This window comes from Lycium ferocissimum, unplaced genomic scaffold (assembly GCF_029784015.1).
Source record: "Lycium ferocissimum isolate CSIRO_LF1 unplaced genomic scaffold, AGI_CSIRO_Lferr_CH_V1 ctg12437, whole genome shotgun sequence".
Taxonomy (NCBI): domain Eukaryota; kingdom Viridiplantae; phylum Streptophyta; class Magnoliopsida; order Solanales; family Solanaceae; genus Lycium; species Lycium ferocissimum.
The window spans coordinates 19,782-31,699 of NW_026714352.1; the positions used below are offsets into that span (position 1 = coordinate 19,782).

At 39.5% G+C, this 11,918-nt stretch overlaps 2 protein-coding genes across 2 annotated transcripts; one reads left to right on the forward strand and one right to left on the reverse strand.

Moving 5' to 3' along the window:
* Positions 1-1,824: 1,824 nt before the first annotated feature.
* On the reverse strand, positions 1,825-2,697 carry LOC132041937 (uncharacterized). Its single transcript, XM_059432612.1, has one exon. The coding sequence runs from the start codon at positions 2,695-2,697 to the stop codon at positions 1,825-1,827; it is 873 nt and encodes a 290-aa protein (XP_059288595.1).
* A 6,893-nt stretch (positions 2,698-9,590) lies between these two features.
* LOC132041934 (transcription initiation factor TFIID subunit 12b-like) lies at positions 9,591-11,884 on the forward strand (the record flags this gene model as incomplete). Its single annotated transcript, XM_059432608.1, has 2 exons — positions 9,591-10,390; positions 11,663-11,884. Coding segments are annotated over exons 1-2 (927 nt in total), but the record flags the coding sequence as incomplete, so codon positions are not given.
* Between the last annotated feature and the right edge of the window lie 34 nt (positions 11,885-11,918).

The window sequence follows — 11,918 nt, forward strand, 5'->3', positions numbered from 1 at the left end:
GGTCATGTCCCTGCGAGCCGAAACCGTGCCATCCCGCCTAATCACCTCTCCCCAATTCTTCTTCGGCCTCCCTTTACCTCTTCCTCAAGCCATTCATAGCCAACCTCTCACACCTCCGCACCGGAGCATCCGTGTCTCTCTCCTCTTTACATGCCCAAACCATCTCGCCCTCGCTTCCCGCATCTTGTCCTCCACCGATGCCACTCCCACCTTGTCTCGATATCTTCATTCCTAATTCTATCCCTCCTAGTGTGTCCACACATCCACCGCAAGCATTCGCATTTCCACGACTTTCATCTTCTCGAACGTGACATTTTCGACCGGCCAACACTCGCTCCGTACAATAAAGTCTGGTCTAACCACCACTTTGTAGAACTTGCCTTTAAGTTTTGGAGGCACTTTCTTATCACACAAAGACTCCGAGGCGAGTCTCCATTTCATCCACCTCGCACCAATACGATGTGAAACATCGTCGTCGATATCCCCATCTCCCCGTATAATAGACCCAAGATACTTGAAACTTCCTTTCTTTTGAACGGCCCCGGGTACCAAGCCTCACTTCCTCATCAACCTCACGCGGTAGGCCACCGAACCCGCACTCCACGTATTCTCGTCTTGGTCCTACTCAATTTAAATCCTTTAGACTCCAACGTCCGTCTCCCCCTCCAAACCTTATCGTTAACTCCGTTGCGAGTCTCGTCAATCGTGACTATGTCATCTCGCGAACAACATACACCAAGGCACCTCACCTTGTATTTGTCGCGTCAATTCATCCATCACCAAGGCGAATAGAAACGCAAGAGCCGATCCCCGACGCAACCCCCGAACAATGTGGGAGGGCTCCGAGTCTCCTCCTACCGTCCTTACCTCGGTCTTAGCTCCATCATACATATCCTTTATCGCTCTAATGTACACCATAGGTACACCTTTAGCCTCCAAGCATCTCCATAGACCTCTCTCGGCACCTTGTCGCAGCCTTTTCTAGGTCAATGAATACCATGTGCAAGTCCCTCTTCCGCTCCCTATACTGCTCCACCAATCTCCTTACAATATGGATGGCTTCTGTAGTCGAGCGCCCCGGCATGAATCCAAACTGGTTCTCTGAAATAGACACACCTCTCCTCACCCTCATTTCCACCACCCTTTCCCACACTTTCATAGTGTGACTTAGCAACTCGATACCTCTATAGTTGTCGTGCCTTTGAATGTCTCCCTTGTTCTTGTACACGGGAATCATTGTACTCCATCTCCATTCTTCCAAGCATCTTCGCCGTTTTGAAAATGACATTAAACAATCCACTAGCCACTCCAAGCCTACCCCCGCCTACATTCTTCCAAAATTCTCCAGAATCTCGTCAGTCCGGTCGCTCTTCCCCCGCGCATCCTACGAATGCCTCCCCTTAACCTCCTCAACCTTTATACTCCTACAATAACCAAAGTCGCGACGCCTATCGCAGTGCTCCAAGTCTCCCAACACAATGTCTCCGTCCGCTCCTTCGTTCAAGAGTTCATGAAAGTATGACCGCCATCTCTCGTCTAATGCGGCTTCCCCGTACCAACACTTGGCCATCCTCGTCCTTGATGCACTTCACATGATCCAAGTCGCGTGCCTCTCCTCTCTCTCTCTCTTGGCGAGCTTAAATAACTTCTTATCCCCACCTCTCGTCCTCAGTTCGCATAAAGGCGTTCAAAGGCCGCCGTTTTAGCCGCCGACACTCGCTAACTTCGCCTCCTTTCTCGCCATCTTATACTTTTCCCCGTTCGTCCGCTTCTCTTCATCATCCTCGCTATCTACCACCTTATATATGCCTCGCTTCTTTGCTTCTACCTTCCTGGACTTCTCCATTCCACCACCAATCCCCGCGTGCCCACCACGGCGACCTCGTGAGACCCCCAATACCTCTCTACCGCTTCCCGAACGCAACCGGCCGTCCTATCCCACATACTGCTCGCATCCCCCTTACTATCCCACGCTCCCATAGCCATCAACTTCTCTCCCATCTCTAGGGCACTAGACGGAGTCAAACTCCCCCACTTAATCCTCGCTCGATCATCCACAACCTTCTTCTTCTTCTTCCTTCTTATCTCCAAATCCATCACCAATAGTTTATGTTGGGTCGTAAGATTCTCACTCGGTATGACCTTGCAGTCCTTACAGAGGCCTTTATCATCTTTTCTAAGGAGCAAGAAGTCTATTTGCGTCGCAGCCACTGAGCTACGAAAGGTTACCAAGTGCTCCTCCTTCTTCGGAAAACACGAGTTGGCTACCACCAATCCAAAAGCTTTTTGCGAAATCCAGAGCGAGACTCCTCCACCATTCCTGTCCCCGAAGCCAAATCCTCCATGCACCTCGTCATAACCCCTCGAAACAGACCCAATGTGCCCATTGAAATCTCCTCCTATGAATAGCTTCTCAGTAGGCGGTATACTTGCCACCACTTCGTCCAAGTCCTCCCAAAAGCGCCTTTTTACCTCCTCGTCTAAACCCACTTGTGGCGCGTAGGCACTAATAATGTTCAAGGTGAACCCTCCAACGACTAACTTAATCGCCATCATCCTGTCGTTGATCCTCCTAACTTCTACCACCTGATCTCTAAGCTCACTATCTACTAAGATCCCTACCCCATTCCTATACCTTGATTTGCCCGAGAACCAAAGCTTGTACCCGTCCACATCCTTCGCTTTGGTCCTACCCATTTAGTCTCTCGGGACACAAGCTATATTAATCCTCATCTTTTAAGAATCTTAACTAACTCTATGGACTTTCCCGATAAAGTCCCAATATTCCAAGACCCTACTCTCAATCTAGAGGCTCCCTCAACCCCCTTAGCCCCCCCAACCCTAGTCCCCGATCCCAACCGAGAACATGACCCTAGTCTACCATCCCTCACTAAAGCCAGTAAAGCAAGTATACGCTAGTGAAAGGATAATCTAGGACAAACGAAGGATCAATAATAGAACACAAGTTAGTAATAGTCTATGTGTCGAGGAATAGGTATTCAATTAGGCAGAGCAGTGTGCAAAATTTATAAGGCTAACGACAGGAAATGGGCTATTGGAGGTACCAACTCCAAGTAAGTAAAACCTGTTCACCACCGAGAAATCTCTGTTTGCCGTCGAAATACTGTTCTCCGCCGGAAAATACTGTTCACCAGCCGGAATCACTGTTCACCGGCCGGAATCACTGTTCACTGGCCGGAACTGCCGGAAAGCTCGATTACCGTGTAGAATCGCCGAAACCTATCGTGGAGGGTTTCCGGTCATTACGTGTAAAAGAGAAAAAAGAGAAAAAGGAAAGGAAGGAGGAGAGAGAGAGAGAGAGACGGAAGAGAGAGAGAGAGAGATCCGGTCGGGCCGGAAACCGGCGGTGGTCGCCATTGGGTCGGCGGCTCCGGTTGGGGGGGGGGGTGGGGGTTGGGTGGGGAGGGGAGCTAATTACCGTTGTAAAAAGAGAGGAGAGAGAAAATTAAGAATAAGCCAAAAAAATAAGTTAGGATAACCCAACTTTTTTTTAGCTTATAAGCTGTTTTTTAGTCAAACCAAATTATAAGCCACTTTTTTTAAGCTAAGCCAAACGGGCTCAAGATCTCTAGCCTCGTGACTTAGAGCCCAGTTGAATTAGCTGGAAAAAAAATGACTTTTAAGTATAAGTACTGAAAGTTATTTTATAAATAAACAGTTACGTGTTTGGATAAAAGTGCTGAAGTTGAAAATAAGTTGTTGAAAGGGAAAGATGATAGTTTAGGGTTTTTAGTAGTGAGAGTAATATTGGAATTAAAAGGAAGTATAAGGGATAAAAAAGTAAAATCGTTGGTCAAACCAAAATGGTTCTTAAGCCAAAGAAAAAAGTTGGGGTTCCCCAACTTCTTATTTTTTGACTTATTTTAAGCACTTTTTTGTTTTGTCAAACGCCCAAAAAAGTTAAGAATGAAACCAACTTATAAGCCAATCTAAACGGGCTCTCAAATTAATCACTGTAAATCTCAAATTAGCCCTTATGGAATTTAAACAATGATGAATTGCACCACCAAATCAATTTATACCTCTAATTGTACTTTATTGGCACAACTCTATCACAAATCTTTCTCAGATCATCAATAATGGTCGGAACTGCACATCAAGATATTAACCTCCTAATGCTAAAAACAAACTAAGGTATAAGATACTTAACTTTTAAATATTTTTGTTGCGATATTATGGCATTCAAGGTGGGATTATTACAAACTAAGGTATAAGATACGTAACTTTTAAATATTTTTGTTGCGATATTATGGCATTCAAGGTGGGATTATAATGCTTGAGGATTAGTGGTCTAAAGTTATTAACCAGTCTCCAGCATTTCTGAGTGGCAAAGAGTGAAATTTCAACGTTGCTAATTACTGTTCTCTCAAAGCCTTATATGATTTGACTTCTCGTATCTAATGGTGAAAGCATATAAGAAGAAAACATCACTTCTAATTGATATTCAATTTTGACCTTTGAATCATTCCCATCTTTGTAAACAAAAATTGTAACTCAACTAAAAGAATAAAGGAAAATAACTACATCAGCGGTTGGCATTTGGTAACAAATGTTCCATTTTTTGTCAGCTTACGAAGAATGTACTAAGAGATCTACGCCTTGATTAAGATTAAGTAAAAATAAGAGAAAAGACATCATTTGATCCTTGAACTTGGCACGAAAACTCAGTTTAGCAACTAAACTTAACTTGTATTTATTTACCCCCTTTAACAACTTTCATCCCAATTATTTACCATTCTGAGAGCTGACGTGGCAAAAAAAAAAAGTAAAAAAAAAATTAAGAGAGTGAAAAATATAAAAAGGTGAGCCCGTATATATATATATATATATATATATATATATATATATATATTATATAATTAAAAAATAAAATAAAAATAATATATAATTAAAAAATAATTAATTATTTTTCTCTCCACCCCACCCCACGTACCCCCCCGCCTCTTCTTCACCCCACACCCCGCCCCCACCACCATCTTCTTCACCCTTCATTTTTTATTTTTCTCTTTCTTCTTCTTTCTCCTCATCATACCATAACCACCCATAAGAACAACACCCACATCTTTAACCCACACCACACACCACCACCACCATCACCCCACCAAATTTCATCCCATTCCTTCTCAAAATCATCCAAATTGGTTATTTTGGTTGTCATTGTTGGCTATTATTATTATTATTAGCAACCCCATTTTTTCCATAATCATTATTCCATAACTTTATTTTTGAAAGAAAACAAAAATCAAAATCAAGAAACCAAAAAATGGTGAAAATGGTAAGAAAAGAATGATGATAATATAGAGAGAAGAGGAATTTGTGAAGAAAAAGAAGGAGGAGGAGGAAGGTGGTGGGGGCGGTGGCGGGGGTGGGCAAAGGTTCGGTTAGTGTAAGACGAAATGGTGGGGGAGGGGCCGTGGCGTGGGGGGGGGAGGGCCGTGGGGTCTCTGTGAAGAAGTGAAGGTGGTGGGAGCGGGGCTGCGGGGTGAAGAAGAGTTACTATTTCACGGGGTTGTGGGGGGGGGGGGGGGGGGTTGTGAAGAAGAAGATGGTGGTGGTTATGGAATAATGATTATGGAAGAAATGGGGTTGCTAATAATAATAATAATAGCCAACAATAACAACCAAAATAACCAATTTGGACGAATTTGAAAAGGAATGGGATGAAATTTGGTGGGGTGATGGTGGTGGTGGTGGGTGTTGTTCTTATGGGTGTGGTAGGATGAGGAGAAAGAAGAAGGAAGAGAAAAATAAAAAATGAAGGGTTGGTAATTTTTTAGTATTGGTTATTTTGGTTGGCGGCGGCGCGCGCGGCGGTGGCGGCGTGTGGCAAGTGTGGTGTGGCGGGGGGGGGTTGAGGAGAAAGAAGAAGAAAGAGAGAAGGAGGAAAGAAGAAGAAAGAGAAAAAATAATAAAAGAAAAATAAAAAATGAAGGGTTAGTAATTTTTGACATGGCAATGACGTGGCAATGATGTGGCAATGACGTGGCGTGAATGTAATACACCTCCCATGGTGAGAGTGGTATTATTTTCTCAGGGTGGTAAATAATTGGGATGAAAGTTGTTAAGGGGGGTAAATAAATACAAGTTAAGTTTAGTTGCTAAACTGAGTTTTCGTGCCAAGTTCAAGGGTCAAATGATGTCTTTTCTCTAAAAATAATATAATAAGAGTTAGGTGTTGGAACAAGTTAGGATACCTCTTTCAATCGTCTATAGACCCCAGATCACCAACATAATCATTATATAATTCCCCATATGTCAACGAACTATAAAGTCTATTGATAATTGTTTGAAGCTTGACAATAAAAATCTTCGTCTAAAGTAAAGCTGGTTGCTATATTTTTCAAGCCTCAATCTCTATAAAGGTCTAGTTTTATTATCCCCACGCCTTTTATTAAATATGAATCTAATCATTTGGAATTTCATATATACTGGAAAATTACGAAGTGATTTACACCTTTTATTTATAGAGTTACCATATGAATAATAATAATTGCGGAACTCATTGAGTTAGAGCACATGTATATTTAAACGTGAGGTCTTTTGAAGACAAGATAGCTAAAAGTTAATTTGAAATCCATCTTAATAATGGGAAGTTACTCAATTGGTTGCTTGACCAAAAATATTTATAGCATTTAGCCACTGAACACACACACACACTACCACAAAGATGGTGCCTTTCCTTGTGATTTGTGTCTATAAAGTCCGCACAAATATGCTATTTCGGGGGTACGATAAGGTATGTTTTTTTAATTGCTTTTCTGGTGCACTTCACAACAACTCACATTGAATTTCACATTTTTCGTTAAGCTATTTGAGGAAATGCTCCTAAATCTAAATGTGCCTACTTGACATGAATGTCCATCTACTGGTGAGTCATTTAGTTGCTTGAGTATTTGCTGCCTTAATTTTTCCATATTTCCAGCATGCAATTTTTCTTCTCTTCTTGGTACTATAGATTGTAAGCTACGAATGTAACTGCTCTGACCCCTGAGGTTGTCGAGTGAGCTAAGTAATTAGGTATCTGTTGCTCCTTCATAACAGTGTTGAACCTTTTGCATCCAAGTAGGTACAGTAACTTATGGCCTATAACCTTCCTTTGGTCTCTTTGTATCCTCGTTTCTCTTTAAGAATGGATCAACAGCTCTATTTACAGCTCCCTTTTGTATTGGATTTCAAATACAAACCAAGTAGATTAGTTAGCCCTTTTTGTTAAATAGTAGTAATGACCTTCTGTTCCATCAAATATGTTAGCGTGTGGTGATCAATTCCTATAATGCAGATAGTGCCTCCATTGTCTACACCATTCAGTGGTGTCCTAAACATTTTAAAATTCTAGATTTTCTCTAGTGTCTAATCGCTTGAGCCAACTCATAAATGTTATTGCCTTTTTTTTCCTAGTACAATTCCTATTCTAGGTAGGCGTTTGGACCTGTGGTTTGAAACCATGAGATGAAATCAGCGTTTTGGACATGTATTTCATCTATCTCATGGTTTCAAACCCCAAATCATCCAAAAAGGCATGATTTGGGGTTTCAAACCATGATTTCAAAAATTTAAATATAAAGCTTGACCCATAAGTTTCTATTTTATTAAAAAAAAACTCATAAGTTGGTAAATATTTTTAACAATTACTGCCACCAACCATTTACCAACCTCATTAACTTCCACCAACCTTTATTTATGTCTACCATGTGGGAGGATTATATTAAAGAGTAGTTACATTATTATTCATGTTAAATATTCGTTTTTATTGAACTAAAGTTTGATCAATTGATGTTGTATTTTTTAGAAAGGCCTTCTAGTAGCATATTAATTTTGTTATGAACTATGACTTGCTCATTTGGTAAGATTGTATAAGAACTGGGCATGTTTTGATAGTTTTCACAACTTGTGGGATTTTTATTTCTATAAGAGAAAATACAACTTAAGATATTCAAATTACATGTCCAAACATGTTTTCAAATCATGGTTTCAAACAATGTCCAAACGGCTCTTAGATTGACATGTATTAGTTTTGACCGTGAAAACCTGATTAAAGTCACATACTGTCAGAACTGTCTCTCTACATTCCTAGGTAGCGATAAAGTCTGCGGAGACACTATCCTCCTCAAATCACACTTGTGAGATTACACTGGGTATGTTATTGCTGTTATGGTTGTTTAGATGAGAGACTATTATATTAATTTCTCTTTTAATAAGATACTAGTTATTTGTGCACAATAGTTTAAAAAAAAAAAACTGGTCAAAAAATTGGTCACCTTATAAAATTTTCACTTCCATTTCTCCTCAAAACAAAGCTTGAGACCTTAACAATTTCTAACACATGGGCGATCATGGGACTCATAGAAGTCGAATTTACCTCTGCTATTTCGCTTTCTCCTTCGACAACCAAGTCTGAATCCCCAAATTGAAAAAATTCAGTGAAAATTCAAAGTTGCCAAATGACTCTATTGATCTGAATTCCCCTCAGTCTATATGAATCATCATCAAGTTCACAATAACACAAACCTATAGATACAACAACATACCCAGTGAAATCCCACAATGTGGGGTCTGGGAAGGGTAAAGTGTACGCAAACCTTATCCCTATCTCGAAAGATTGGGAGGCTATTTCCGAAAGACTCTCGGCTCAAGAGAAAACATGACGAGAAAATGTCAGATAAGCACAAATAGCTCAAAGCAATATGAAAATGCAACTAATGAAACACAAACCTATAGATAATGGCTGAAATTCCATCTTCTTCCCCCAAATCAAACCCTATAATCAAACCTGGAGCAGTAACACCGTCAACACAGCGTTGTCTTCACTTGTCTACAACATACAATGGTGTCGTAAACTCTCTCATATCTAGATTTCTCTAGTGTTTAATTGCTTGATCTTACACAGAAATGCTATTAACCTTTTCCTAATATAACTCCTATACCAAATTGGCATGCATTACTTTTCACTATGAAAACCTGACTAGAGTCGCATACCTCTCAACATCCCAAGGTAGATATAAGATCTGCATAGTCACTATCCTCCCCATATCCAATTTGTGAGATTATATTGAGGACTCGTTTGACCATACGAATTTTTCACTTCTTTTCGGAAAACGTTTTCACTTTATTTGAAAATTAATATTTGGCATGGAAATTTATTTGGAATTTGAAAAGCACCAAAAAACCTCTTTTCACCTTCATTATATTCAAACAACCAAATATTTTTTGAAAATACTATAACCAAACACAACTCTATCTTTAACTCCAACTTTAAAATTCCAAATAAAGTGAAAAATATTTAATTTTCATGGCCAAACGCCTACTGAGTATGTTGTTGTTGTTGTTGTTTAGATTGGCGAATATTTATATTAATTTTGCTATTAATAAGATACCGGTTATTTGTGCACGGTAATAAAAAGAACTGGTTAGATCTTAAACATCATTGTAAAATTTGGTCACCGTATGAAATTTTTACTTCCATTTCTCCTCCAAAAAAAAAAAAAAAAGCTAGATACCTCGAGTAACAATTGCTAACACGTGGGCAGTTGTGGGACCCGTAGAAGTCGAATTTACCTTGGACAACAACGGAACGGAGTCTGAATCCCCAAACTGAAAAAATTCAGAGTTTCCAAATGACTCTATTCATGTGAATCATCAAATCCACAACACAAACCTATAAATAATGGCTGAAATTATTCCATCTTCTTCCCCCAAATCAAACCCTATAATCGAACCCGGAACAGCAACAACGACGTCCGTAATCACCATGACTACAATCTCACAATCGCCGTCAATTGAGATGCCGTTAAACCAATCTCAGTCTCAGCAACAACAACAACAAATGCAACAACAGATGCAGCAGCAACAACAATTGTCGCAATCTCAACAACACCAAATGCAGCAACAGCTTCAACAGCAGCAGCAGAACAATAATAATAATAATTCTAGTAGTAGTAACAACAACTTAATGTCAGCTGCTGCATCTAATTTCACGATGCAGAGATCGCCTTCAATGTCGAGGTTGAGTCAATTTCAAATGCAGCAGCAGCAGCAACAACAACAATTAGGTTTAATGAGGCAACAATCAGGAGGAGGGCTTTATGGTCAAATGAATTTTGGAGGCGGAAGTACTTCACTCCAGCAACAACAACAACAGTTACAACAACAACAATTGCAGCAACAATTGCAACAACAACAACAACAACAGAATCAACAACAGCAGCAACTAAGTGGCCAGAATCAACAACAACAACAAATAGGTGGCCAGATGAGTAGCGGAAATTTGAATAGGGCAGCTTTATTGGGACAGACTGGTCATTTGCCCATGTTATCTGGACAAGCTGCTGCTGTTGCTCAGCTCAATTTGCAATCTCAATTTTTGAATTCGGTATCACTTCAGCACTTTTTGTAGATTTATATGCCAGTAAAAGTATATAGAACTTTTAATATTTTATAATTTGTATGTATTTCAATTCTTTTTCACTTTTGGTATGATGACGACATGAGTTGAGCTTAAATAGAGAAACATGGTCAATGAAGATTTCGTAAAGACGACGCCAACTTGTTTGGGACGTACACGAGCTAGTAGTAATTGTTTGACAATGTACTGTTTGTGAAATTGGCTGTTTTATTGTTAAAACCTAACTGATATTTGTCGTTGTTATATTTCTTGATGAGGTTAAATATAAATGGCCGTGCTTTATGTGTTGCCCAGTTGAATTTGCAATCTTAATTTTGAGATCGGTATTATTTCAGCGCTTCTACTAGACCTTATTATAGATTTATATGCCATTAAAAATATAGAGAACTTTTAATATTATTTGTATTGTTATTGTTATTGTTATTGTTATTACTGCTACTACTATTATTTGTACATATTTAAATTCTTTTTCACCTTTACTTAGTGTGATGATGGCATGAGATACGCTTAAATAGAGAAACATGGTCAATGAAGATTCATAATTCATAAAGACGACCCCGACTTGTTTGGGATTGACATGTGGTAGTTGTTGTCGTTAGCACTTAAACACGTACAGGATTATGCTTCACTAATTCTATTCCCGAGCCATTAAATGTGTGAACTTTGTTTGGCAATGTAGTGTTTGAGAATTTAGCGGTCTTTTAATAAAAATGCAACTGCCATTTGTCATTGTTATATTTCTTGATGAGGTTAAGCATATATTGCCGTGCTTTACGTGTTATCTGGACAAGCTGCAGCAGCAGCAGCTGCTGTTGCCCAGTTCAATTTACAATCTCAATTTTTGAATTTGGTATCATTTCATCAACTTTAATAGACCTTATCATTGATTTATATGCCAGTAAAAAGTATAAATAACTTTTAATACTATTATTATTATTGTTGTTATTGTTATTACAACTATTATTTGGTATGATGATGACATGAATTGAGCTTAAATAGAGGATTCACACAATTGGATTCAAATTTACTATTATGTTTTCCTAATTCCATTCCGGAGCCATTAAATGCATGAACTTTGTTTGACGATGTACCCTTTGAGAATTTAGTGGTATTTAAAAAAAAAAAAAAAAAAAAAAAAAAAACGCAATTGCCATTTGTCATTGTTATATTTGTTGATAAGGTTAAGTATAAATGGTCGTGCTTTACATGTTGCTGAAAGGAGTTTTATTCTGGTTGCAGCCACGGCAGAAGTCTGGTCTAATGCAGGGGAATCAGTTCCATACAGGGAATTCCCATGGCCAGTCCTTGCAGGGTATACAGGCGATGGGAATGATGGGATCTCTGAACATGAACTCTCAGTTAAGGGCAAACGGGGCCCTGGCATATGCACAACAACAAAGGGTGAATCCAAATCAGTTGAGGCAGCAGTTGTCCCAGCAAAATCCTCTCACCACTACTCAGGTGCCAATCTTGAAACATGCTAGTATATATGCTT